We start from the raw sequence: 24,853 nt of genomic DNA, 5'->3' as shown, positions 1-24,853 counted from the left end.
TCTCTCCGGGAGAGGAAAGCGGGGGATCCTTCCCCCGTCCTCCCGGTCGACCGCGGCCACCGGCCGGCGCGGTCCGAGGGCGTTTCGTCCGGATGTAGGAGGCCGCCCGGACCGGCCCACGGGCTCGGCCGGGCCCGACCCCGCTCACCTACGCCCGCAGCGGCAAGGACGGCAGGCCGACACCACCGCCGGCGCGGCGGACGTTTTGTGGAAGCTGCGTTTTATTTGAAAATCCACCCATTTTCGCTAACGTACATTTTAATATCGTAAACAAAAATAGAATCTGCGGAGACGATGCAACGAGTACGCTCTAAGTCGTGTACAGAATCGCTTTCACTGCCCGGACCGTCCTTCCCGGGGCCCCCCTCGGCCCCAACGGTGAGACGCGTGCCCCCGGAGCCGCGATCGACGCGGCGCTCCGATTCCCCGTTCGCTCCCCGCCGGGCGCCCCGAGACATCCGACTTGCCTCGATCTAAGCTGTCGGGATCGTCCGCCTTGGCGCCGGCCCAAGTCCCGTGCCTTGCCCCCCCCACCCCGTCCTCTCCTCCCCACCCCCGTGCGCTCCCGAGTCTCCCCGGAAAGAAGGAGGGTCTCCGAGTGAAAGCAATTCCTCACATTCGTTTTGGAGAGGCTCCGAAGCCAAACGGAAAATAATGACACGCCAAGCACAAAGCAATAGAGTTCCTTCCCGACGCACAGATGCCGAGTTAAAAATGTAGTGTCGTGCTTCTTCCTGGTCAGTGAAGCTGTTCCCCTGTAATATCTCAGGCACAGAAATAGACCCCGGGGATTAACGCATCCATGACTCTCTCTCCCCCCCTCCCCCCTTTCCCCCAGAGAGACCCCGACGGACGGGCTCGCCTCGAAATACTTAGTGCTCTGTAGGTCGCCCGCGAAGCGTTCGGGATCGGAATCGTTCCCGTGGCTAAAAAAAAATCAAACGTACTGTATACATCCATACTCATTTTCATAAGGAGGTCCGATACCATATTGATGTGACTTAAATCGATAATCATAAATAAATACAAATACATAAGGAATGTCTACTGCAAACTGAATATATAATTATTATTACTCCTTTTTCGGAAAAGAAAAGTTAATCTCCGTTACGGTTTCTACATCTGAGGACTGGAGAAAAAGAAAGGTACTGCGTAATACGGGTTATGATCTTTGCTCCCCCGAAACAGAGTCCCGTCCAATTCCGGTCCGGGACCCGCCGGTCTCCGTCCCGGGCCGCTCTTCCCGGCGGAAGTTCTCCCCTCCCCGGGCCCGAGCCGGGGCCGGCGTCGGGGGCGGCCGGCGACGGGTGCCCGTCGGCGTCGACGGAGCCGAAGGGTCGGTCGGTCGCCGGAGAGACAGATCTCGGTCTAAGAGTCACGGCGACGCTTGGCATCGATTGGGGGCGCCGCCCTCTCCTTGGGACCGGATCGTCCGCGGCCGTGGCGCCGGGCCACGACGTCGGTCCCGGGAGGCGGCGGTTGGGATTTGGCTGGAAGCAGGGATTTGCTGCCCGAGCACGTGTCTCTCGGGGTGGGAGGGCCGGGCTCCGCTCTTCCGTCGGGTTACATGAACTGGATCTGCCGGGGGAGGGAAACACACAGGTCACCTCGCGGGGCCGGGAGTCCGGACGGGGGTCGGGGCCGCCTCCGGCCTCGCCCTCCAAGGGCCCCGAGACCTCCCACCACGGTCCCCGAGACGCCCCCCCCACCCAGGTCGGGAAGTCTAGGCCAGGACAACCCGTCGCTTGGCTCTGAGAGGCTCAAATGGGGATAGTACGGGGCAGAAGACTTGCAGCGCGGTCAAACTCGCGCAAACCGGGAGGGAAATCCAGGAAAGGAGGGAATCCCCCTGGTTACGCCAACCAAGTCGCCCCCGACACCCTCCGCCCACCGGCTACCCCTCCACGAGGCTGAATGGCACCGCCGGCCGACGTCCTGGCGTGCGGTGACGTCCCCCTTAGACCGCGAGCCCCACGTGGGCCAGGGACCCCATCCGACTTGATTTTGCACCTCCTCCGGTGCTCAGTACCGTGCTTAGCCCCGAGTGAGCACTTAGATACCATTTTTTAAAAGACTGTGATATCTGCTGAGCACTCACTACGCGCCGGGCACCGGGCCAGGCGCCGGGGAAGATACGCGCTCATCAGACCGAACACGGTCCGCGTCTCACACGGAGCTCGGCGTCTCCATCCCCGTTAGACAGACGAGGCGACAGGCACGGAGACGTGACGTGACTGCCCGAGGTCACACAGATTCTCTCACTCCCAGGCCCGTGCTCTCTCTACCGGGCTTCGCCGCTTCACTCGGGAGTTAGGTGCTTTTAAGCAGAGGCGCCGTCTGACTTTTTCGGGGCGCGGGGAGGTGCGGCCCAGAGCAGGAGCTACGTTGGCTTACCCGGGTGTGAAACGTTCCCCACGGGGAGCGAGCCCCGGGCCGGAGCCGTGGAACGGTTCCCCTTGTGAGCTCGGCCCGCCCCTCGGTAACTCACAGCAGAGGGAGGTGGGCGCCCGGGAGGGTTTTCCTATAGCCCGGCCCCAACGCAGGTGACTGACACGATCCCGTCAGGGCTCCGGGGACCATCTCCTACGGTGGCGATGGAAGGGGGGCGCCCAACTACACTTACTTACGATCGTACGTAACCCGGTCGGAAAAGCAAGCCGGAGAGGGGCGGACTGGGAGTCCAACCTGACTGGCTCCGGAGTAGAGGGCCCCGGCGGGTCGGCGGACGGACCAAGCCGCCGCCGGGAACGGGGTCGAGGGTGCGAATTCCGGGGCAAAAGGATGGCCCGTTTGGGAAGCCTCAGATCCCGCGGCCTCCCCGAGGGCCGCCAGGAGTGAGCGGTGACCCTCGGGCCGCACTGTCCCGACCGGACCCTGAGAGGGAGAGGTGGCCCGAAGGGACGTCGGCGGCGCCGTTTCTGGGCCAGACCCACGGTCCACCCGGTCGGGAGCCCGCCTCCGGGCTGACGCAGAGCCCGGAGGGAGGTCAGCGGGCTGCCCGAAAATAAAGTCAACGGTCCGCCCGGCGTCGAGCGAGAGAGTCCCCGGAGGACCGCTCCTTCACGTCCAATCCCGAACCCCGGCTCCACCCGACCGCCCGTACCCCGACGGCCAGCCTCCCGCTTCTACCATCCCTAACTCACCCTTTTCCCTCCTCCCGAAGCATCACGGGTCGGGGAAGACTTCCAGGGAAGCGGCTCCCTGGTCGCTTCTCCTTGGAGAAGAGCCCTCCCGGGGGAGGGCGGGCGCAGCGGCCCCCCGCCCAACAAGCGGAAGGTTGGGGACGGGCCGCCCTGCGGCCCGAGCAACGCCCAGTACCTGCGCTCCTGATACAGGGCCAAAGGGGTTCGGCGGTCTCATGACAGGTTGGCTGTATATTAACGTGGGCTGTGTCATCACTGGTACGCTTCCCATCTGAGGTGGCTAAAACAGAGCAGAAAGTTAAAAAAGAAAAAGCCAATTCGTAGCCAAACCGCTGTTCTTCCACTACTTAAAGAGATGAAAGGCACCACTCTCTCTTTCTGCTAAGTTTGGGGTCCGGGGGGCGCTGGGGGCGGGAGGGAGGGGGGACACTACGGAACGCCCGACTTCCGTCACCCCCGCGAACCCTTTCGACGGCACTCCTCCCGACCGCGCCCGGCTTTTACGGGGAACGAAGGCCATCTTGGCTAAAGGGTCCCCAGAGACGCCGATTCCGACGTACCCACTCGTAAACTTCACTAACATCCCCACTTGGACTGGGAGTGGGGGAGACGCCCACCGACTCCGATGGACTGTACTCTCCCAAGCGCTCCGCACGCGATACGCGTTCCGTAAATACGATTACTTTAAAGTTGGAGTCGGACAGTCGGAAAGGGGACCGCATGCTGGCAGAAAGAAGGGAGGGATGGCCGGGGGATGCTTCGGCAGGGTTGAAGGGGAAAGGAGAGACTAAGGTGTGGAGGGGAGGGAAGGAAGAGAGAAGGATCTGCCTGAGGGAGGGGCCGGCCCCTCGAAGCGGACGGGACGCTGTCTCCGAAAGGACGACGACCATAACGGCGGCGACGCCGACAACGGAGAGAGGGGAGAGGACCGGAAGCCGGCCGGGAGTCGGGGAGGGAGGATACGGGGGAGGCCGAAAGAGGCGGTGAGGGCCACGGGGATCGACGGCCCCGTCCTGACGAAAACAGCCGGCGGGTGCGCTCCGGGACCGCACGGGTCCCGCTCGCACAGCCATTCCCACGAGCGTTTTTGACTGATCCGTGGCCAGGGCGTCCTCTGCCCGGCGCGGGACCTCCTGACCCCGGGGGAGCCGAAACCCTGGAAAACAGTGGCATCCGAGGGAGGACCGGTGCCTCCGTCGCCCCGACTTCCGAATCTACGGGCAGGAACCGCCCTCCGCCCGTCGCGGATCTCGGAAGCCGTTCCCGGGGGCCGGCCCGGGGGCGGCCCGGCCGTAGGGCGGCGCTGCCGGGGGGGGACCGGACGACGGCAGGCCCAAGGCTCCCTCCCCGAATCGACAGGCGGGCAAAGAGCGGAGGGAAAAGAAGAAAAGCCCCTAGATAAGGCTAGTCCGCCCATTAAGACCTCCCGGGGACAGCGGATAGGTCCAGCTGACACGCCGGTGGGGGCGGAAGTAAAAAAGGAAATAAGAAGGCCAAGGACCCCTCGCTAAGGCTACCCTCCACCGACCGACTTCCAAGGGGCTATTATGGGTAGAGTACTTACAATTCCGTAGCCTATCATCCCTGTCGGTGTGGTAGCAGGATAGGCCATAACAGGGGGTGCCTGCGACGGTGGGAGAGAGAGGGGAAGTCAGCGTCCGGGTCGGGATCCGCGTGGACGCCGAATCGGCTACCGAAGGACCAGAGCGGCGCCGACACTAGAGTCCGGCCCCAACGGCCACGATCGCCCGGCAACCGGGCCGCTGTCAATCTGGAGGCGCGGCACCTCTTACTTGAACAGAGCTCCTCCAAGTGCCGAAAACGACGACAATGGGAAAAGGACGCTCAGAGGCTGGGGTGACGGTGATTTTTTTTTTTTTTTTTTTTTAAAAAGTGATCAGAAAAGCTTTGCGCCCGGCTGGCGGTAAACTAAGCCGGAGCCTTCGATCATTATAGGGGAGATCGATCTCTCGGCGCTGAGAACGGCCACGAGGCTCCTCCCGGCTACCGCCCGAAGCCGAGAGCCGGAACCAGAGACGTTCCGACCGGGGGACGGAGCGAGAGCCGGGAGGGGCACCCCGGGTCGTGCACGCGAGGGCGCCGAGGGGTCGCGGCGCCCTGCCCCATTTTCAGGAGACAGAAAAATCATCGGGGTCCAGCCCCACGTCCCCAGTGGCTTCCGGAGCTTGGTGAAGGGGAATCGAGGTGATCTCTCCGGGTGCTCTGATGTTAAACGCTACCGAGATCTGTTCACAGGCAGCCTCTGTTCTGGGGGTCAGGAGGACGTGCGTTCTAATCCTGCCTCTGCCGCTCGTCCGCTCTGTGACCTCGGGCAAGTCGCCTCACTTCTCTGGGCCTCGGCTACGTCATCCGTAAAACGGGGACTGAGACTGCGAGACCCCGTGGGCCGGGGACCGTGCCGCCTCCGAGGACCCCAGCACTCAGTGCTTGGCGCATAGTAAGCGCTTAGCAAACGCCGCCATCATTCTTAGAGAACCGGTTTCGAAAGTCACCGCCTGCTTAAAAATTTAAAGCCTACATTTTCTTTTAATTGGCTTTTAATAACCGTACGCAGAAAGGGACCGACATCAACAGCCCCGGTACTGAACTTTTTTCCAAGACTCTCAGACGCTTCTTACTTTTCTGTTGTACTCTCCCACGTGCTTAGTTCACGACTCTGCACACGGCAGGTCTATTCATCGATCGACTGATCGGTACTTGCCAACTTACTAGCCTCCCCTACTCGGGTAAGGAAAACGGACATCAAACGGAAGTGACAAAAAAAGAAATCAATTGCTGTTGCTGGAGAGAGAGAGATGCAAACTAGCGGCTTGAATCTGTTTTCCTCGATTACAATCTGAAGAGCTTCAAATTTCATCTGCGCGTGAATAACTGATTGGCCACCCCCTAGGTTAAAGTCAAGATCGGCAAGCAGAGGGATCAAAACGCCACGTTCAGCAGAAGCCTGTGAGATTTCATGCAGTTACTGCTCCGAAGGAGAAAGCTCTCCCCTTCGTTCCGCACTCACGGGGTGTATGAGGGCAGCGGAGATGTACAAGACACACTCAGCCATCCGGCAGCAAATGGCGGAATATTAAGCGAGGGGGGCGGAAAACGAGAAAAAAAAAACCAAAAATAGAATCTTTGCCGTTTCCCATGCCCCCACTGGAATCAAAGTCCGCAGCACGCCCATGGAATCCGTATGCGCCAGAGAGGATTTGACACGCCAAAGATCTGAACATGAGAAAGGTGGAACAGTGGGGAGGTTATGAGATTCGGCGGCAGCAGAGGTTAATAGCATGCCAATTTATCGCAAAAGGGCTACGGTCTTCGGTCACTTACGTATTGTGGAAAATGCATGCCATTCTGTTTTCCCCGGGGAGAACAATTACATAATGCAATAACACTGGATTAGAACAGATACTTCCACCACAGAAAATACACACAGCATTTTAGTTCACAAGTACATTCAACGATTACCTAAAAATTCAAATGCCAAGGAACTCTCTGAATGAACACCTACATCACGAGGGGCGAAGCCGGGCTTAACCGCTGCCGAGTAAGAACGTGGCTCCCGTCTTTGAGCTTTCGCCCAAACCTCCCTCCCTTCCGCCCAGTTCTCAGCCGTGGCCAAGGCGGGCCTTCGTTCAGGTACCGTTTCTAAGACGGACGAATACCTGGGTAGATAGATAAAGCTGGCCAGACGTTCGCCTTCGGCCCAGTTAAAAACCTTGAGAGCGTGGGTACGTATCGAGAAACCCGGTAAAAACGTAGAGAAAAATGTAAAGCTGATCTGAGGACGCAACAACGCATCAACCCCGACTTAAACCATCGGGGAGGGGGTCTATAAAAGACAGTCGAGAGACCCAAAGAGGTATCTCGAATGGAGAACGGCGGTCTCGCCAAATAGCTGGGTAAAAACGGTCGCGTTCACAACCTCTTCCGCCAGGATGAGACCGGAATAAATAGCCGTTTAACATCAGTCACCCCGGCGAAGCGCCTGGCCTTCACGTATCTGGAATGAGTGTGACGACGACACAGCTTCGCTCACTAGGTAACGGGCCAACGCTGCTTGATGGCCCACCGGGCGACCGCGGAAGCGGCGTGGCTTAGCGGACCGAGTCGGGAGGCCCCGGGTTCTAAACCCAGCTCCGCCACCTGCCTGCTGTGTGACCGTGGGCAAGTCATTTCACTTTTCTGAGCTTCAGTTACCTTATCTTTAAAATGGGGATTACGAGTCTGAGCCCCCGTGGGACAGGGACTGTAGCCAACCCGATTACCTTGTAACTTCCCCAGCGCTTCCAACGGTGCTTAGCACACAGCAGGCACTTTAGGTCTGTAATTATTATTACGCTTCTTTAATAAAGTCTAACGCAGAATTCAGGACACTCGGATCAATTCCACGCCAATCCTCTCCATCTCTAGGGTCGCCTAAGAGTCAGACCGATCCCTGGGGGAGCATCAGACCCCCCGACAGTTGGTTGCGCTGGATCCCAGACTCAAGACAGGTGGGTTCCGAGAGCGTGGGTCTGCTCAGCGCTCCGCTTTCACCGCACCCCCGTGGTTTTTCTCATTCTTTGAGCCCGAAAGGCAAACGGGACGTGGGTCTTAAGGAATCGCGGTCGGCCCCTTCCTTCAGCTTGTGCTCGGAGGAAGGTCCGGAGCCACCGTGGAGGGGCGGGCCGGAGTCTGGGGGGTGGCCGGGCCGAGGCAAAGGCTGGAGGCTGGGAAGATACTTAGTCCGTTAGGACCTTTTTTTTCTGACCCTCTTCGTAAGTGATCTGAACACTGCAAACAGGTCTGGGGCACCTGGGATAACTCCTCCGGGCAGTTTAACCAGCCCCTGTCAGAAAGTGGCAATTTCCTCACCGACTCCCGGGAAGCCAAATGATAACATCTCCTTTCAACGGTCAACCTGGATAACGTCAGGGAGTCGGGGGGGGGGGAGATTCAAGGCACGAGAAGCAGGGCGGGCCCCCAAGAAACAGGACCGGGAGCCGGGAGGCCTGGCCTCTCATCCCGTTACCAGTCTGCTGTGTGATGCCGGACAAGCCGCTTGACTTCTCTGTGCCTCGGTCCCCTCGTCTGTAAAACGGGGAGGAGATAGCTCGCCTCCCTCCCTTTTGGCCTAAGAGTCCCACGTGGCACGAGGAGGGGATCTAACCTAATCCTGCCCATAGAGTAAGCGCCCAAGAAATTACCATCGTGATTATTCTGATGAAGCGCACTATTCTGCCACTGTAAACGTGAAACCACGAAGGGGAATTTAACGCTAGGAGGAAGATGTGGCACTTACGTACCTATCTACAACTTACTTATTGAGAATCGACACGTGTCTCCCCCTCTACACTGTAAGCTCATTGCGGGCAGGGGATGTGCCTGTTTATTGTTGCACTGTACTCTCCCCAGCGCCCCGAACAGTGCTCTGCACACAGTAGGCGCTCGATAAATACGCCTGACCGACTGACACGCGTTAGCGGTACGGAGATCACGAAGGAGACGTGACAAAGCAAGCCGGCCGACCCTTCGGTCATCCCAGCCGGGGCGCCCGCGAGGCGTTTTCCCTCTATTCCGAGGGAGTCGCCCGACCCGCCGGCTCCTTCCCGTCCTCGGGGCCGCCGCACACTCACCATGGTGGCGGCATTCCAAGCGGTCGTGGGGGCCACCTTGGGCTGCCAGTTGGACCCGCCGGTCAATTTCTTCTCGCCCGGCTGGCTCCAGTTGACGTCACTTGGAACGAAAGCGGGAGAGCGGGTTAAAAGGGGAGGCCGGCCCTGCGGGGCCCCCCCGGCAGCCGCGAGGGACCGCCGAGAACGGCTGACGGCCGCCCTCTCCCCCGGGCGGCTTCCGTTCAGAAGCTGCGGCGCTCCCTCGCGTGGGCACACTCACTTTTTGGTTGTTCCATTGCCAATACCCAGATCTACGACAAAGAGAGAGGAGAGCGGTCGCTTAGCAGATGCCCGGCCTCCCGGGGCCACCCAAGCGGAGAGATCCGGCGAGCACTTACTGCCGACGAGGTTGGCCAGGGAGGAGTCCAAGTCATCGGACACGAGTTTATTGGGAGGGAGCTTGGCGGTGGGGAGGCTCTGGTTCGGAGAGGCCACCGTGGGTTTGAGGAGCCCGCCTAGTTCGTCGAAGCCTTGGGATTCAACGGAGAACAGGATCCGTAAGAATCCGGCACGCTACGGTTTCAGGAGGTCCCCCCTTCCCTCCTTATTGGCTTATCGGAAAATTCCTCCGAGAGGGGACCGATACGGTCGTTCCGAAGCCCCTCCCTCTTTGGGAGGAAATACCGCCCTTCATTCCCGAACTAGGCCGGGAGGTTACAGGGACGGGAGATTAAAGACGACCTCGAAAGGTACCGGCTCTTCCCTGCTTCAAAACGGGACCGTGCTAGGGATGACTGAGCCCTGGGTAAACTGAGGAAGAGAGGCCCGGCCACAACGATAAGCAGCGCGGCTCAGTGGAGAGAGCACAGGCCTAGGAGTCGGGAGGACCCGGCTTTTAATCCTGGCTCCACCGCTTGTCTGCTGGGTGACCTTGGGCAAATCACTTCACGGGGCCTCAGTCGCCACATCTGTAAAACGGGATGAGCCCCACGTGGGACAGAGCCGGTTACGGACACGGAACGTTTCTGCTAATTCTGTTGCACTGAACTCTCCCAAGCGCTTAGTTCGGGGCTCTGCATATTGTAAGCGCCCAATACTATCGATTGATTGACACGGACTGTGTCCAGACCTGATTTGCTTCTATCTACCCCAGTGCTTAGTACAGTGCCTGGCACATAGTAAGTGCTTTAAAAATACCACTAAAAAAAGACATCTGGGAAACCATACAGGGGAGAAAGGGGAAAGCTCTCGCCGAACTACTCTCCATTAGGTTTCTTTCTGGAGGATGGGGTAAACAGAGGAAGCAGAATCTAAGCCAGTCAGCTGAGTTGTTCCAGGACGTTGTGGGAAAGAAAGCCAGAGGGATTGTGGTTCAGCAGGATTGTCAGAATACGCTTTTGTCTCAACCACCCAAACCAGAAACTCATTTAAAAAAAAAAAAAACCACCAAAAGAAAAAAATAATAATGTTTCCCAAATCTTTTAGAGGACCGTTCTGGGAACGAGAAAAACAGATCAAATCTGCAGTGGTCATAGAATGGTCGTCGTCCACCGGAGCCAGGCTCTATGGGGTTCATCGCCAAAGCGTGATACTCACAAACCGACCTTCAATCCTTACTTTCCTGACACGGGGGACCTAGGGGACTCACAGCTGATTGCATTTCTAGAACACCTTCCAGTGTCTCACTGGCACAGATATTACTAAAACAATCCTCAAGTGACAGAAAGCTGCCTGGGTGCCCTAACGTAACGGTCAGTGAAACACGCGGTGTACTCTAGCATCACCGTGACATCTAATACACAGGACGGGATCTCGATCCTCAAAGCCTGGTGCCTCGATATACGTGGCCCCGGGAGAATTACAGGTTGCCTAATGCACTGCGGGTACACACCAGGGAATAACGAAGATCCTCGGGACCTTCCCCTCCCACCCTCAACTTATTCTCTGAGAAGCAGTGTGGCTCAGTGGCTAGAGCACGGGCCTGGGAGTCAGAAGGACCTGGTCGCCGAGCCCAGCTCCGCCACTTGTCTGCTGTGTGATCCCGGGCAAGTCACTCTCCCTTCTCCCAGCCTCAGTCGCCTCATCTGTCAAATGGGGCTGAAGAGCGTGTGCCCCACCTGCGACAGTCCACTCTGACTGCATCTGTCCCAGCGTTCAGAACAGTGCCGGGCGCATAGTAAGCGCTTAACATATACCATAGTCACTGTTACTCTCCTACCCGACACTGGATTATCTTTACATTGCAGGAACGCAACGCTTCACTTCAGCCATTAAAGAAAAGGTGGAAAACAACTTCACATGTAATGAAACTCAGCCGAGGCCCCAGCCCCGGGGGGCGTCTACGGGGATCGGGAGGGCCCCGGGTAAAAACTGGGGGGAGATTAAACAGCTCTCGCCCCGTGACGTGCGGCAACTCTCAATAGAAACCACGCCGGGTTTTCTTATTGCCTGGGTTGGGAAACTATCTCTGCACTCAGTCACAACTGGCTACCCTCTCTCCCTCCCCGCCTAGAGCCAAGGAATTCAAGAATGATCCCTGCCACTGAAAATAATGTTTTGCTTACCACCGGAATCCACAATTACATTAGTAGATTTGTTTCCAAACACGGACTCGAAGTCGACGTTCAGGCCAGGAGGAGGCTGCGGCTGGGCGACCGGAGAAGGGGTGAACCCTGAGAAAAACCAAGATTAAAAAACCCCTAAAGACAGAGCTCGGTTTTGGGTGGTCCCTTTCCAAGGGTCACGGCGAATAAGTGAACGCTGGAGGGTGAGGAAAAACCTCTCCCCGTTACACATTTTTCAGAGCCGCTCGGTTTTCGGGAGAGATTACGGACAGCGAAACGCTCCAGAACAGGAAGCTCCCCGCTGGATATGAAAACTAAGAAGCCAGGGGCCGTGTCCGACCAGAACTCTGACCGAATCACCAGGCCCATCAGAACAGTACTTGCTTTTGTTACTTGGCAAGCCCTGGGGTCGGGACAGAACTAAAATAAAACGACCTGCCTGTGCTGTCTAGCACTAAGAAACGTACGACAAGCAACGGTGGGCTTGAGACCCACACACTGACGTACGGTTCACCCCCACCGAAGCACTTGAGGAGTGGGCGGAATTCACCTCAGCAAGTCAGTCGTCCCGTTTTTCGGAAGTTTACAGAGGGTGGGTGAAATCTACTTAGAGGCAGATCCCACAGGTTACTGCCATTTCCCATTCCCGCCCTGTCGGAAGACGACCGAACTCCAGGAGGACATATGACCCGCAGGCTGCCAACCCTTCTGTGACGTTGGTCGATCACCCGGACTCCTGCTCCTCTCCTCTCAGCGCATCCGGCAGGCCCGCGTCATACCGGCCTTGGGACAAGCCCGGGAGAACAGGCTCACACCTGAATTAAGGCATCGGACTCCCTCGGCGGCTGAATGGCGAGACAGAGCTCAAAGCCACTGACTTGCAGCTCTGAGCTCCGGGGAGAGGTGCGTTTTGCAGGAATCTAGCGGGAGGGATGGTGGCAGGGCCGCTGAGGCCTTCTTTAGACAAAAGGCTTCTAAAAGGCCTGGGAACACGCAGGGGTTATTCTTTGTTCAGCTCAGCTCAGAACACCTAGGCCTTTCGCATTAATGACGGTCATCAGTCGTCGGAATGAGCGGGGTGAATGAGGACAGTTGACATCAAGTGCTCTCAAATTCAGTGTCTTTCCTGGAACGGAGGATAAAAGGGAAACCCTCTTCACATGCTGGAAAGGTGAGGGGACTAGAAAGAGTCGAGGGAACGTATCTAACGAACACAAAGTATCGGAATTTTGACTTAAGCCCCATCCCCCCTAACCCCAAACTTTAAGACCTCATCCATGACGAGGGAAGTGTCTAACGATAGGGGCCAATCTGCGGAGGTTCCCACGGGCCAGACTCCCACGAGCCAGACGAGAGGACCCCGTGGCGCGCCTCTATTTTCAAGCGGAGGATCTGAGTCCTCTGGTGAGAACTTTGCTCACAGGGGAGCCGCAAGATCCGAGTTACCGGGCCTGAGGAGAGCTCCTCCCCGCACACAAGGTGCCTTGACGATGAAGGACGTTTCTGAAGAAGGCACTGTCTGCCAAACCTAACGATTAAATGGAGACTCTCGGTCTTGGGAGGGAAGGGATCCAGGGTGGAGATGTGCAGTCCAGAACTGATTCCTTCCTAAAGCCCCCAGATCATGCCCAATTTTTAGCTGAGGGAGCCCAGTCTTGACCCACGACGGGCGCCTAAATTCACTGTGACGGGAGTGGAACGTGAGACCCTGATTAGATGGACCCGGGGCTCCCCCGCAAAACACCTCGGTGAAAGGAAGAAGGTGTCGGAAGCAACTGAACCCCCAGGCGAGGCACAAGAGTCATGGGAGATCGAGAGGCTCGAGCCAGGCAGAGCCCTACACAACCGAATTGTACTTTCCAAGCGCTCAGTACAGTGCTCTGCACGCAGTAATCGTTCAATACGGCTGAACGAACGAATGAACGCCCGCTCGGCAGAGCCGGCCCAGAAGGGCACCCCTATGTGGACTCCTGGACGGAAGAGGCGACGTGGGAGGGGAACCGGGATGAAATACTGGGCGCTGTGATCGAACCGCAGCTGAAAACAGGGCAGGTGGACCCATGTCCCCCGAAACCGAGGACTACTAGATAGGGACCAGCCTCACCGCCAGGCCCGCAGTTAAGTCGGAGCATTATAAAACCATCGGCCTGAGGGTATCTGCAGGCTCTGAACACGGAAAAAGAAAAGATTTAATGAATTCGGGGCTGACACAGGCACTCTTTGAAAACCAACAGGAGCCCACGCAGTTCCAATGCCTAATATAGTTGGTCAGGGTGGCATTTTGGTGGCGGGCTAGTAAAAATGTCAACTTTAATTCCCTATGACTCCATGGGAGATCATGCTCGACGTGCATGTGCTGCTGGCAAAACTGAACGTCAGAAGGAGCGTGACAACGTGTACTCACTAAGGGACGGAGCCAGAGAGATACCACGGTCCCAGCAATGTGGGTGGGGAGTTTAAGGATATGAGCTGGCAGTGATCTTTTTGTTCACATGGCTGAAAAGTCATTAAAGTGTTGATGCTCGAGTCACAGGCCCCAAGTCAGCGGCCCCCACTGATCGACTGCACCCTCAAACCCTCCTAGCCCAGTTTAGCCCCACCTCCCCGCGGAAGGAAGCCCAAGGCCCGAACCTCGGTTCTCAGAAAGTCCCAGGAACGTCCGGACGAAACGTTAGCGAACGCCCGCCGAGCCAAGACAGCCATCGCCAGCCTCAGCCCTGGCCCCGAATGGCTGGGAGGGCCGGCCTTCCACGGGTCTTGGCCACCGAACGGGCTCGTGCCGGCTGCCAGGCGCATCCGCCAGACACCCAAGTCAAGCTAGCGAGAGCGACGGGAAGAAGTCGTGATTCATTCCGGCGTGGGTGGCTCTTCCAAGCAGCTGCGGTTCCCCGCCAACAGCTTCCCGACTCTCTGGCAGGCCGGTCCGTTCTGCCCTTTGCCAGAACAGATGTGCCCGCCTTGTGCCCGGGGGGAGGGCGGCGCGGGGGCCTGGCCTCTCTCCACGGCCTAATGGTGCAGCAACCCAGACATCTAAGCCTACGGCAGGTCACCCTAGCCAAACACCACACTTTCGTGTCGCTCGGTGGACTGGGGCAAAGAAAAAAGGCAAGCTCCTTTTCAATAAGGCAAAAACACTGACCCGAATCACATTAAAAATGAAGACCGAATGGGAAGCACCAGCCACCCACTGAGAGCGCTTTTCCTTAACCTAACTGCCTAGGATGGGGGGGTGGGGGTGGGGGGTGGGGGAGGACGCATGGGGCTGCCAGCTACGGTTAACGAGAGTCTCCCAAACACACGGAAATACTTAACTTTGAGACAGTCAGCCACTGGAAAAGCGATGACCTCCACCTGATAAGCTGATCCCTTCGGCACCCCATTACCTACCTCCGAAAACACTGGCTACAGAAGAGGGTTCGTGGCGTGCGGGGGAAGTGTTAGGACAAGCTTGAGGACCACAGAGAGAATCCGACAAGGCACACCACATAACAAAAAGCAGAAAAATAATAAGAGGATGGGTTGCAGAGGCAGGAGAGTGGGGAGAGAAAGGAAAAATACCAAGGGAGAGCTGCATTTTATCTTTTATCTTATCAAAAAAATACATTGAGAGAATTCGCCTCATGTACCACCCGAATGGAAATATGTGTTTTACCTCATCAAGAGCACAATGGAAAAAAAAAAAAGAACCAAACTGCTCCGGTTAAAAACACAAAGGAGAGTAACTGCTGGGTTTTTTCACTCAGAAAACAAAACCGGCTAAAACCTTGATATTCCCAGGGGCTCCTGGGGAACCGTTTTTTTGTTGACAGGCTGGCTACAAAACTGGTCATAAAGGGAACGTTTCTGCTAAACTGTACTCTCCCAAGTGCTTAATACAGTGCTCTGCACATAGTAAGCGCTCTATAAATACCACCGACTGATTAAGCAGGTTTATGCTTTAAGCAAGGTGGGCTTCTGGCCCCAAGTGAGCTTGCCTAAAATTCACTTCTCCATTTGAACAAAACCAATAGCCCAAAAGACAGAGGCTGGGATCCAAGAAGTCAAAACTCAGCCATTAAAGATGCGTCTGACCACCCCTGGCCCCCTCTGAAAACCTGACACTTCTCTTCAACAGCCTGCCTTCCCATTTCAAAAGCACTTCCTGGAAACTGGCTTCAGAAAATGCTAAGTTACGTCTGGCAGTGGCTGTCTGAAAAAGGAACCAACCTGTAACCGTGCAGGATTCCTACCTTAAACTATTTCCAAGTCTGTTTATTGTATCCAGAAAGTTGGCTAGGCTACCCATAAACACAAACGCACGAAGATTTCAGGAGGAGCGCAAACGAACACATTCGGGCAAGCGGCAAGTAATTCCCGTCCACTTGAAAGCAAAATACTCTAGGAGAGCAGATATGTTAGCAGGGTAAAAACCCTGGTACCTACAACTTTTTTTTCCTTTAAACCCCCAGGTGTACACATAAACCCAGGCCAATATTTAAGTGTATGTGTTGGGGGGGAAGAAAGAGAGAAACATCCAGCAAAATTCCAAGGGACTTGTCAAATCATTTGATAAGATCAAGAAAAGATGTTTTGATCTGCAACATTTTCTGACTTTCACATATGAGAGTCTCTATCTGTTGCCGAATTGTACATTCCAAGCGCTTAGTACAGTGTTCTGCACATAGTAAGTGCTCAATAAATACTATTGAATGAATGAATGAATAGTATGCAAGGGAGAGCCCAGCACTCTGGGTTAACAAAATGTTCCCCCTCACTAATATTGAAAACTCATTTTCAAACTTGAAGGCAATTTCTCCACCTCCATTATGAACGCACACTGACCCCCTTGCACATGCTAAAGAAAGCCTTGGGGGGGGGGGGGGGGACAAAGCAGCTACCAACTCACCATTATTATTTATGCTTAACGTAACGAGGGCTTGGTTTCCCTCCTCTCAACGGCAGTTCCTTTCTTAGGCAGCAAAGACATTCATTGCAAAATATTTGAAAGAGTACTTTACCAACAAACATTTCATGAGTAGGTGTCCTACAGGCAAATGTGGATGCATCTGTAGAAATGGGGAGGTGGACAGCATCAGGAGGTTTTGGGAGGAAAGGATTTAAGCTCGGAACGGCATCATCGACAGTCTCAACGGGAGCAGAGAAAGGATCTGTGCGGCCGAAGGGGGTTATAGGAAAGTGGAGAGAGGGAGGAGAGACATTAGAACCGAAATCAGCCGCCGAAGGAACAAATCAGGCAGAACCGTTAGTTCGCTTAATCTTAAAAGTTCAAACACTGACATGAGAGCGAGATGGAAAGCGCTTCACACCGGGCCCCAGCTTAGTAGGATTTGACAGATCAACATGCGGCGAGATGGAAACCCCTTTAAACTGGGTCCCGGTTCAGTAGGAATTTCCACAGCAACATGTGGCGAGATGGAAACCCCTTGAAAGTGGGTCCGGGTTCAGTAGGAATTTCCACAGCAACATGTGGCAAGATGGAAAGTGCTTCACACTGGGTTTAGTTGGATCTGACCCGTCGACACTCCCTCCCTTCGAAGGGTTTGTAATGTAAATACATCCGAGTTCTCCTAAAAAGGGTCACGTTCTCCCAGAACCCCCAAGGGAAAGAAAACTCCCGAGGCCACATGCAGGGCCCCAGCACCGCCATTTCTTTGACAACCCAGAACTCTGTCTTCAACCAGACTCGGGGCTTTGGAGCCAAGGATCTCACCGAAACGGACAGTGATCTGGCAGAACTGGGGGTGCAGTTTTAAGATTATTTTGTGCGCGCGGGTCTTGGCAGGGCTGAGGAGCACGGCTCAGTTCTCCCGGGTTAACCGCGACTTAGGGAGGTGGTGTATTTTAGTCACATTTTAAAGGGGGACGCAGCGTAGCCTAGTGGAAAGCGCAAGGGCCGGGGAATCAGAAGACCTGGATTCTAATCCCGGCTATGCCATCTACTGGCTACGTGACCTTAGGCAAGTCACTTAACGCCTCTGCGCCTCAGTTTCCCCAACTGTAAAATGGGGATTCAATACCTCTTCTCCCTTCTGCTTAGACTGGGAGTCCCACGTGGGACAGGGACTCTTTCCGACCCGTCTGTCGTAAGTCTACCCCAGGGCTTAAAACAGTGCTCGTCATGCAGTAGGGCACTTAATACCATAATTATTATTATTCTGGGAGGGGATAGAGGTCTGGCAGAGAGGAGAGGGCCTACTGCATCTCTGCATCTCTGTGCAAAGGTTCAGAGGCAGGAGAGCAGGAAGTATGGAGGAGGGACCGTCCCACCAGAGAACCGCCTCACACCCAAAATACCAAGACCCTAAATAAGACTTCCAGGTTAAATCATTCTTCTAATGAAAATAAAGCGTTAAAGTTGGAATGGTCAGCCAATTCATACAGGAAAAAGAAATATGGCATCGAAGGAAGAAACCAGTTTGGCTAAGATAAGCCTCGAGGGGAAGAGGTGTATCGATCATAACATCTTCGCTCTTAAGGATTCATTTGTCACAATAAGCGGTTCACTAAAACTCATCCTAACAGCTGTTTCAGGACAGTAGTTCTGGCAGCTCTGCGGTCCTAGATATTAATCTACAAGTCCCTTTGCCCACCCCAAAAAAAACAGGTTACGGATACCTGCTTTGATTCAGAAGGCTTAAGTGTGTCAACTAATGAAAACTCCACAGTCCATCAAAAAGCGCTTAGCTCAGTACTCTGCACATAGTAAGCTCTCAGCAAATATGACTGTTTCCAAGTTATGTCTAGCACTGACCCCTCTCTCACCCACCACCATTTTTGAGTCCTTGTGAGGTGGGGGAAGGAAAGGGAGGTCCCTCGAAAATAAGGCTGGAAAATCCATGGAAGGAGCCCGGTGACCCGGCCTGTCCACTTCCCTCCTCCTCATCTTCCTCTAGCACGAGGAACAAAGGTCAGATCATTCCTTGTCCGCCCCCCCAGCGCCTCTTGGCAGATCCCAAGGCTCACTCACCCTGTGATCTCGGGCCCATCCTGGCCATGGTGGCTTTTACGGAATCACACAAAAGGGCTGGTGCAAATCTGGCAAAAAAAAACCCCAGGAAAAACCCAAAAAACAACCCCCCGCCTCCCCAAACGATAGCCAAGGAAGCCTACACAAAATTTGGAGTCTTGCATGTGGGAAACAAGACTTTTCATTCCAGTCTTAAAGGGAAATGCATTTTTTAAGCTGCCGACTAGCTATAATGCTAAGGTCCAAGTTCTAGTAGTTTTCCTAGAACAATTTTCTGTTAAGCAGAAAAGAGTGAAAATCTTAAGCCGAGAGACTTCCTGATCAGAGGAACATCCGAGGAAACTGCGTTCCTAATTTGGACCTGAAGATGGTCATAATCAATACCACCGGGAGCATTCATATTTATAAACATACGAATCCAGGCAAGGGAGGAACGGAGTGATTGGAATAAAATTGTTTCTCCCCATCTGGACTGTGAGCACACTGTGGGCAGGGAATGTGTCTACCAACTCAGCTGTACTGCTATATCGTACTCTCCCATGCGTTTAGTACAGTGCTGTGCAAAGTAAGCACTCGAATGCACTCTGATGTCCATTATTTCCACACTGGGAAGAAAGCCTCGGATTGCATTTTCAAAACTAGCTGAACCCTGAAATAGCGATTCTTGGGCTGAACCTCGAATCCTAAAGAAGACTTGTAAAATCAAACGCGTGCTGCGGTATTCAACCAGGTGCCTAAGTGAATAACGTACTCGAAAAATTTGCCCAAAGGACTGGAGGCCTACTGTACGTTCCCAGTGCTTAGTACAGTGCTCTGCACAGAGCAGGTGATCGCCAATACCGGGCTGGAAAGTCCTGTTTGCTCATAATAAAACAACCGCCAACCTTTAACGAAAACACGGTTGCCAATCTTCGCTTTTGCCCTTCCCACTTTTTAACCACATCTTACGCACTTCACCTAATGCTTACCCTTTCCCCTCTCCGTAATTAATTTGACTGTCTGTCTCTGGACTCTGAGCTCCTTACGGGCAGGGTCTGTGTCGACCAACCGTACTGTCACCTAATGCTTACCCTTTCCCCTCTCCGTAATTAATTTGACTGTCTGTCTCTGGACTCTGAGCTCCTTACGGGCAGGGTCTGTGTCGACCAACCGTACTGTACTTCCCCCAAGTGCTTAGTACCAGCGCACAGTAAGCACTCAGTAAATACCCTTCCCGGATTTAGTGGATGCCCCCATCTTAAGAAAAGGGAAAGGAAGCAGCTCTTCCATCGAACATCCACTGCTCGGAGACTTTACCCTCGTATTTTCGATCTACCGTTCTTCTCTCCGCCTCCCCAAAGCAACAAATGAGGCGGAGACTTAGTGAGGGAAAGGTAAGTCAGGTCACTCCAGCTTTAACCCACGTCCCGCCTCTGACTGAGGATGCAAGGAGAAGTGGAGCAAGCAGCGATGGATACACGGGACCAAATGGGCGCTTACCTCCCCACGTACTGGCTACTTGCGGGGTGCTGGAGAGAGGAGGTACGGATGGATGGAAGGAAGGCTGCTGCAAGTCAAGGAGATCGCTTGGCAGCTTTGACGTGCTAGAGAGACAAGACAGAGTTTTACTTCTACAGACTAGACATTAAAGGGACAAAACCTGTACAAATCTTTCATTTATACATTATAAATAGCTATTTGCATTCACGCCTAACTCCCCTCTAGGGTGCTATGGGGGAGGGAACGGGTCCAACTCTGCTCTACTGTCCTCTCCCAAGAGCTTAGGACAATGTTCTGAACATTCTAACCGCTCAATAAATACCACCGATTGACTGATTAAAAACCTAAAACCCTTTGGAATTCAGTACCGCTTTTCTTCTCTAGACTGTGCAGATATTACATTAAATATTCACATCAGTTTTGGGTTTTTTCCCACCATAATGTAATTTTTAAAAAGGCAGAAATAAGCCCATCTACCTCGAAACCACGTTACCTGTTTGCCGAACTAGGGGTGGAAAATATGTCAATGGCCGGTGCAGTCATCACGCTTCCCGCTGAGGTGGATACAGGAGAGGCTGCAGTTGTTAGAGAGGTAAGAGGTTTCTTTGCGAGTTCCTTTAGACGCTGTTCCTGTTGGCAAAGGGAGCCGGTGTAAGAAATCCAGAAACAGGACTCGTTTACATGGTTCCCGGGTACATCAAACACACACCCTAAAGAAGTCCGTCATGGCGGATCCCCTCTCGTAAACAGGAAAACGAAACTGCGAGAGCGGCGATTTAGTGTCCAGAGGAAACCAGAGGTTACAAGGAGAATGCTTTAAGAGGAAAAGGGCTAGGACTCCCTTCCTCTCCTGGATCCTCAGAGTTTGGACAGCGCAGTTTGTTCGGCAGCTAGCGCGAGAAAGAGCAGCGAAAACAACGGTTGGCTTCCGGGTCGCGGCTCCTTCGCTTGCTTTGAGACCGAAGGGCCGGCCACAGTTACCTTTAAAGCTTTCAGACGAGCCTGTTCTTCCTCCAAGGCTGCTTGTTTCTCCCTTTCGTCGACTTTGGTTAGTGACAAGCCGGTGCTTGCGAGGGAAGAGACTGCATTGGAAAGGGTTGTAGCCCTGGAATATTTGGGACAAACCAAAGCTGTTGGACTTTAAATAGTTCACGTAACGAGGGACTGATTTAAAAAAAAAACAAAAAAGAGGCGACTGTGGTCACTTCCTTAAATCTGCTGCCTTTTTAAAATATCTTAGCACCACGACTGAGTGTGCGCCCGAGGACTAAACACTAAAGCCGGCTCATTTTCTGCAGGACATTCTCGAAGTGTGAGTCCCTCGAGGGGCACGGACAGTGTCTCCTTCCTCACCTGTGAACTTTCCCTGCATTTGGTAAGATGCAATGCACACAAGACGCACTCAATAAATACTATTACTTATTAAACCTTGCATGCATTTAACAGATATCACTTGACAGACCATCTTCATTTATCATTTGCTACGTCCGGACGGTTTTTATTCGGCTTCCACAGAGAAGCAGCGTGGTCTGGGGGAAAGAGCAAGGGCTTGGGAGTCAGAGGAGCGGGGCTCTAATATTGACTCTGCCACTGGTCTGCTGCATGACCTTGGGCAAATCACTTAACTTCTCTGCATCTTATTTCCCTCATCTGTAAAACAGGGATGATAATCCCGCTCCTTCCTATTTTCGCTGTGAGGCCCCTAAGGGACAGGGACCGTTTCCAACTCGATAACATTGTATCTGTACCAGTGTTTCGAACGGTGCTTGGCATACAGTAAGCGTTTCGTGGCTCAAAGAGCCAGGGCTGGGGAGTCAGAGGTCATGGGTTCAAATCTCAGCCCCGCCCCTTGGCAGCTGTGTGACTTTGGGCGAGTCACTTCACTTCTCTGGGCCTCAGTTCCCTCAACTGTCAAACGGGGATTAAGATTGTGAGCCCCACGTGGGACAACCTGATCACCTTGTATCTTCCCCAGCGCTTAGAGCAGTGCTTTGCACATAGTAAGCGCTTAACAAATGCCATCATTATTATAATTGTTATTGACTTGTATTTTCCAAGGTTACCATCCCAATTCTCCGGAGACCACTGGCAAGTCAAGCTACACGGGGCTGCTCTCCTAGGACAGACATCTGCTGGCCTTTTCCAAAAGATCAGATCACGAGTGACGCCTAGTTTCGGTTTGCACGCCGAAAGAACACTGACTCCCTAAATTCAGTGGTGGAGCACAATAAATTTAGAAATGGCAAAAAGTTCTGAATACCAACACAAAATGACCCTGAAACTGAAACAGACCTCAAGGTTAACAGACAATATCTGGGAGAAATCTGTATGCTTCCGTTTAGTGGCCTGGTTTCTTTTTCCCCCCAGTATGATATTCTAAATCATTTTGGCTTTATTTCTGTTAGCTTGCCGGAAAGTTGATTTGGTGATGATGGTGGTAATAATAGTTATAATTCTATTAATAATAATAATCCTGTAGGCCGTAGGCTCTGAGGGCAGGGATGGTGGTTTCCCTACTCTACCGTATTGTACTCCCTCCAGGGTTTGGCACGATATTCCGCACACGGCAAATGCTCAATAAATACCATGGATTGACCACACTAAGAGCTTAAGGACTTGCCTGGTGGTAATCACAATTTCATTCCAAATACTACAATGAAAAAATTCAGAGAGTGAACGAAAAACCCCACAACGGGTTTCAGAAAGACAAACCTGCTTGCGGCCGTAGAATCTTTGATTTTCTTTCCTTCTAGGGAAGCTAGATGTTGCTCCAAAGCATCCAGAAGACTGCTTGGTGCCTTAAAAGGGGACAAATTCAAGGAAAGGGTGAGTCCGTCCACCACGCGAACAACGATCCTGTCCACAACAGGGCTGCAGAAAACCAACGACGTAACAAGGTAAAAAATATTACCCTGCCGCGCCCCGCCCCCGTAGCTGCTATCGCCTTTTTAGCAAAAAAACATAAAAATCGACGTAGAGGCACTGGAGCAGCAGGTACCTGCTTTCTAAAATATTTTTCATTACAAGAGGTGCTCCGTGTTGATGCCTCTACTTGTGACGACACGCATACGGCCCGCAAACGGATTACGGATTTCTTTGTAAAACTTGCGGGCTCCAAGTTAGACCATGAAGGACAACGGTTTATACACTCAGTTCTCTCAGAAGTCGAGGGGTCTGCTTTGGAGGAGCCAGTGTTAAGGAAAACGCACGTCTCGGCTGACACCAAGGGCGTGTCCTTATCGGGGCTCGGCGCTTTATTCGGACTGGGGCGTGTTGTTGGAAGGATGTTTCCTAATTCCCCTAAAGAGTTCGTTTCAGATGCACAGTAAAGACGCGTATTTTGGAAGAGTTAAGCGTCTGTACAACCCACTATTGCGGCTGACCAGAAACAGACATTCGGGGAAGTCCTAAGCGCTTTACAATTACCATAATAATCATCATCATCATCCTTGACACAACAAGAAGCAGCTTTCTGCTCATCCGGCTTTACCTCTTGTCTACTTGATTTTTATTCTTCTTTCAAAATATTATGCTCTCTGTAAATATCAGAACTTGGCGGCCGTGCCCCACCAATTCAAGTCAAAACCCGGTGACAGAATCTTCCCTCCCAGAGGTCACCTATTAGTCGCTTAGGCAGGTGTGGAGGACTTTCATTCAATAGTATTTCATTCAATAGTATTTATTGAGCGCTCACTATGTGCAGAGCACTGTACTAAGCGCTTGGGATGAACAAGTCGGCAACAGATAGAGACAGTCCCTGCCGTTTGACGGGCTTACGGTCTGATCGGGGGAGACGGACAGACGAGAACGATGGCAATAAACAGCGTCAAGGGGAAGAACATCTCGTAAAAACCGATGGCAACTAAATAGAATCGAGGCGATGTACAATTCATTAACAAAATAAATAGGGTAACGAAAATATATACAGTCGAGCGGACGGGTACGGTGCTGTGGGGATGGGAAGGGAGAGGTGGAGGAGCAGAGGGAAAAGGGGAAAATGAGGCTTTAGCTGCGGAGAGGTAAAGGGGGGGATGGCAGAGGGAGTAGAGGGGGAAGAGGAGCTCAGTCTGGGAAGGCCTCTTGGAGGAGGTGATTTTTAAGTAGGGTTTTGAAGAGGGAAAGAGAATCAGTGGGGCACAAGCCCACTCAAACCAAGATTACAGAAGCAGCTTAACTGCTTAGGTCCGAAGTCGATAAATGGATTGAGGAGGAGTTACCGTAGGGGCCCAGGGCAGAGTGCTCTGCATACAGTAAGCGCTCAATAAATAGCTTTGACTGATTGATCTGGACCCACAGATTCATTCTCCCCCTCGTCCCCCCCGCCCCCTCCACCCGCAATTGACCTGGGAAGAGTTTAATTTGTGTTCTCCAGCAAGGTGACCGCTCATCCTGAATCCAACATCCCTGAGGCTGCCCAATCGGGAACAGTCACGTGGCTGACTCATCTCCTCCCGCTCCACCTGACGGCATTTGTTTTTCATTTAGCCCAGGTGAGTGTGTATTTGTTGATGGTCCCAGAAAGACCCAACTCTCCGATCTGAGCCTATCGGCCACAGTCCTTTGGCCCTCTCTGGCCCTACTGCTATCCAAATGGTTCGTTCGAAGGAAAACGAAACAAACCCCCCCCCCCCCAAAACCCCTACCAATGACTGAAAAATCTCTGATCGCTGGACCTCCATTTTGTCTATCTTTTCAACCTCTCGTCCATGTCCTCTCTCTGTCCTGGAACTCTCATCCCCTTCATATATGAAAGACCATCACTCTCTCCACCTTCAAAGCCTCTCATCCTTCAAGAGGCCTTCCCTGACTAAACCCTCATTTCCCCTACTTCTTCCTATGACCCTTACGCGCTCTGATCCGTACCCCTTAAGCACTTGATATTCACCCCAGGCTCCACTGCCCTTATTGTACATATCCGTCATTTATTTTAATGTCCGTCTTCCCTTGTGGGTGGGGAACCTATCTACCGACTGTTGTACTCTTCCAAGTGCTTAGTACAACGCTCTGCACACAGTAAGCACTCAGATACCACTGACTGACTGCTTTGGAGACGCATCACACGACGGCTTCAGAATGTCACTCTGTCAAACC

The 24,853-nt window shown here is 53.6% G+C and overlaps 1 protein-coding gene across 5 annotated transcripts in view; it reads right to left on the bottom strand.

The window, feature by feature from the left end:
- Positions 1–203: 203 nt before the first annotated feature.
- The window catches only part of PICALM (phosphatidylinositol binding clathrin assembly protein), a 60,590-nt gene continuing 35,940 nt past the window's right edge, over positions 204–24,853 (bottom strand). For 2 of the 5 annotated variants that reach the window (XM_029048382.1, XM_029048384.1), the window contains 13 exons: positions 22,475–22,560; positions 20,744–20,867; positions 20,256–20,392; positions 19,763–19,866; positions 16,314–16,463; positions 11,317–11,424; positions 9,151–9,282; positions 9,033–9,063; positions 8,774–8,873; positions 6,486–6,509; positions 4,708–4,767; positions 3,319–3,423; positions 204–1,578 (listed from right to left, as the gene is read on the bottom strand). In XM_029048382.1, coding sequence (XP_028904215.1) covers positions 1,564–1,578; positions 3,319–3,423; positions 4,708–4,767; positions 6,486–6,509; positions 8,774–8,873; positions 9,033–9,063; positions 9,151–9,282; positions 11,317–11,424; positions 16,314–16,463; positions 19,763–19,866; positions 20,256–20,392; positions 20,744–20,867; positions 22,475–22,560 — 1,176 coding nt within the window. In that variant the 3' untranslated portion in view covers positions 204–1,563. The remainder of the gene's footprint in view (positions 1,579–3,318; positions 3,424–4,707; positions 4,768–6,485; positions 6,510–8,773; positions 8,874–9,032; positions 9,064–9,150; positions 9,283–11,316; positions 11,425–16,313; positions 16,464–19,762; positions 19,867–20,255; positions 20,393–20,743; positions 20,868–22,474; positions 22,561–24,853) is intronic. The other 3 variants (XM_029048383.1, XM_029048385.1, XM_029048386.1) reach the window with 3 other exon arrangements.

This window comes from Ornithorhynchus anatinus, chromosome 20, assembly GCF_004115215.2.
Source record: "Ornithorhynchus anatinus isolate Pmale09 chromosome 20, mOrnAna1.pri.v4, whole genome shotgun sequence".
Lineage (NCBI taxonomy): Eukaryota > Metazoa > Chordata > Mammalia > Monotremata > Ornithorhynchidae > Ornithorhynchus > Ornithorhynchus anatinus.
Note: the sequence above shows the minus strand (reverse complement) of the source record. Positions and strands in the feature narration are given on the sequence as shown.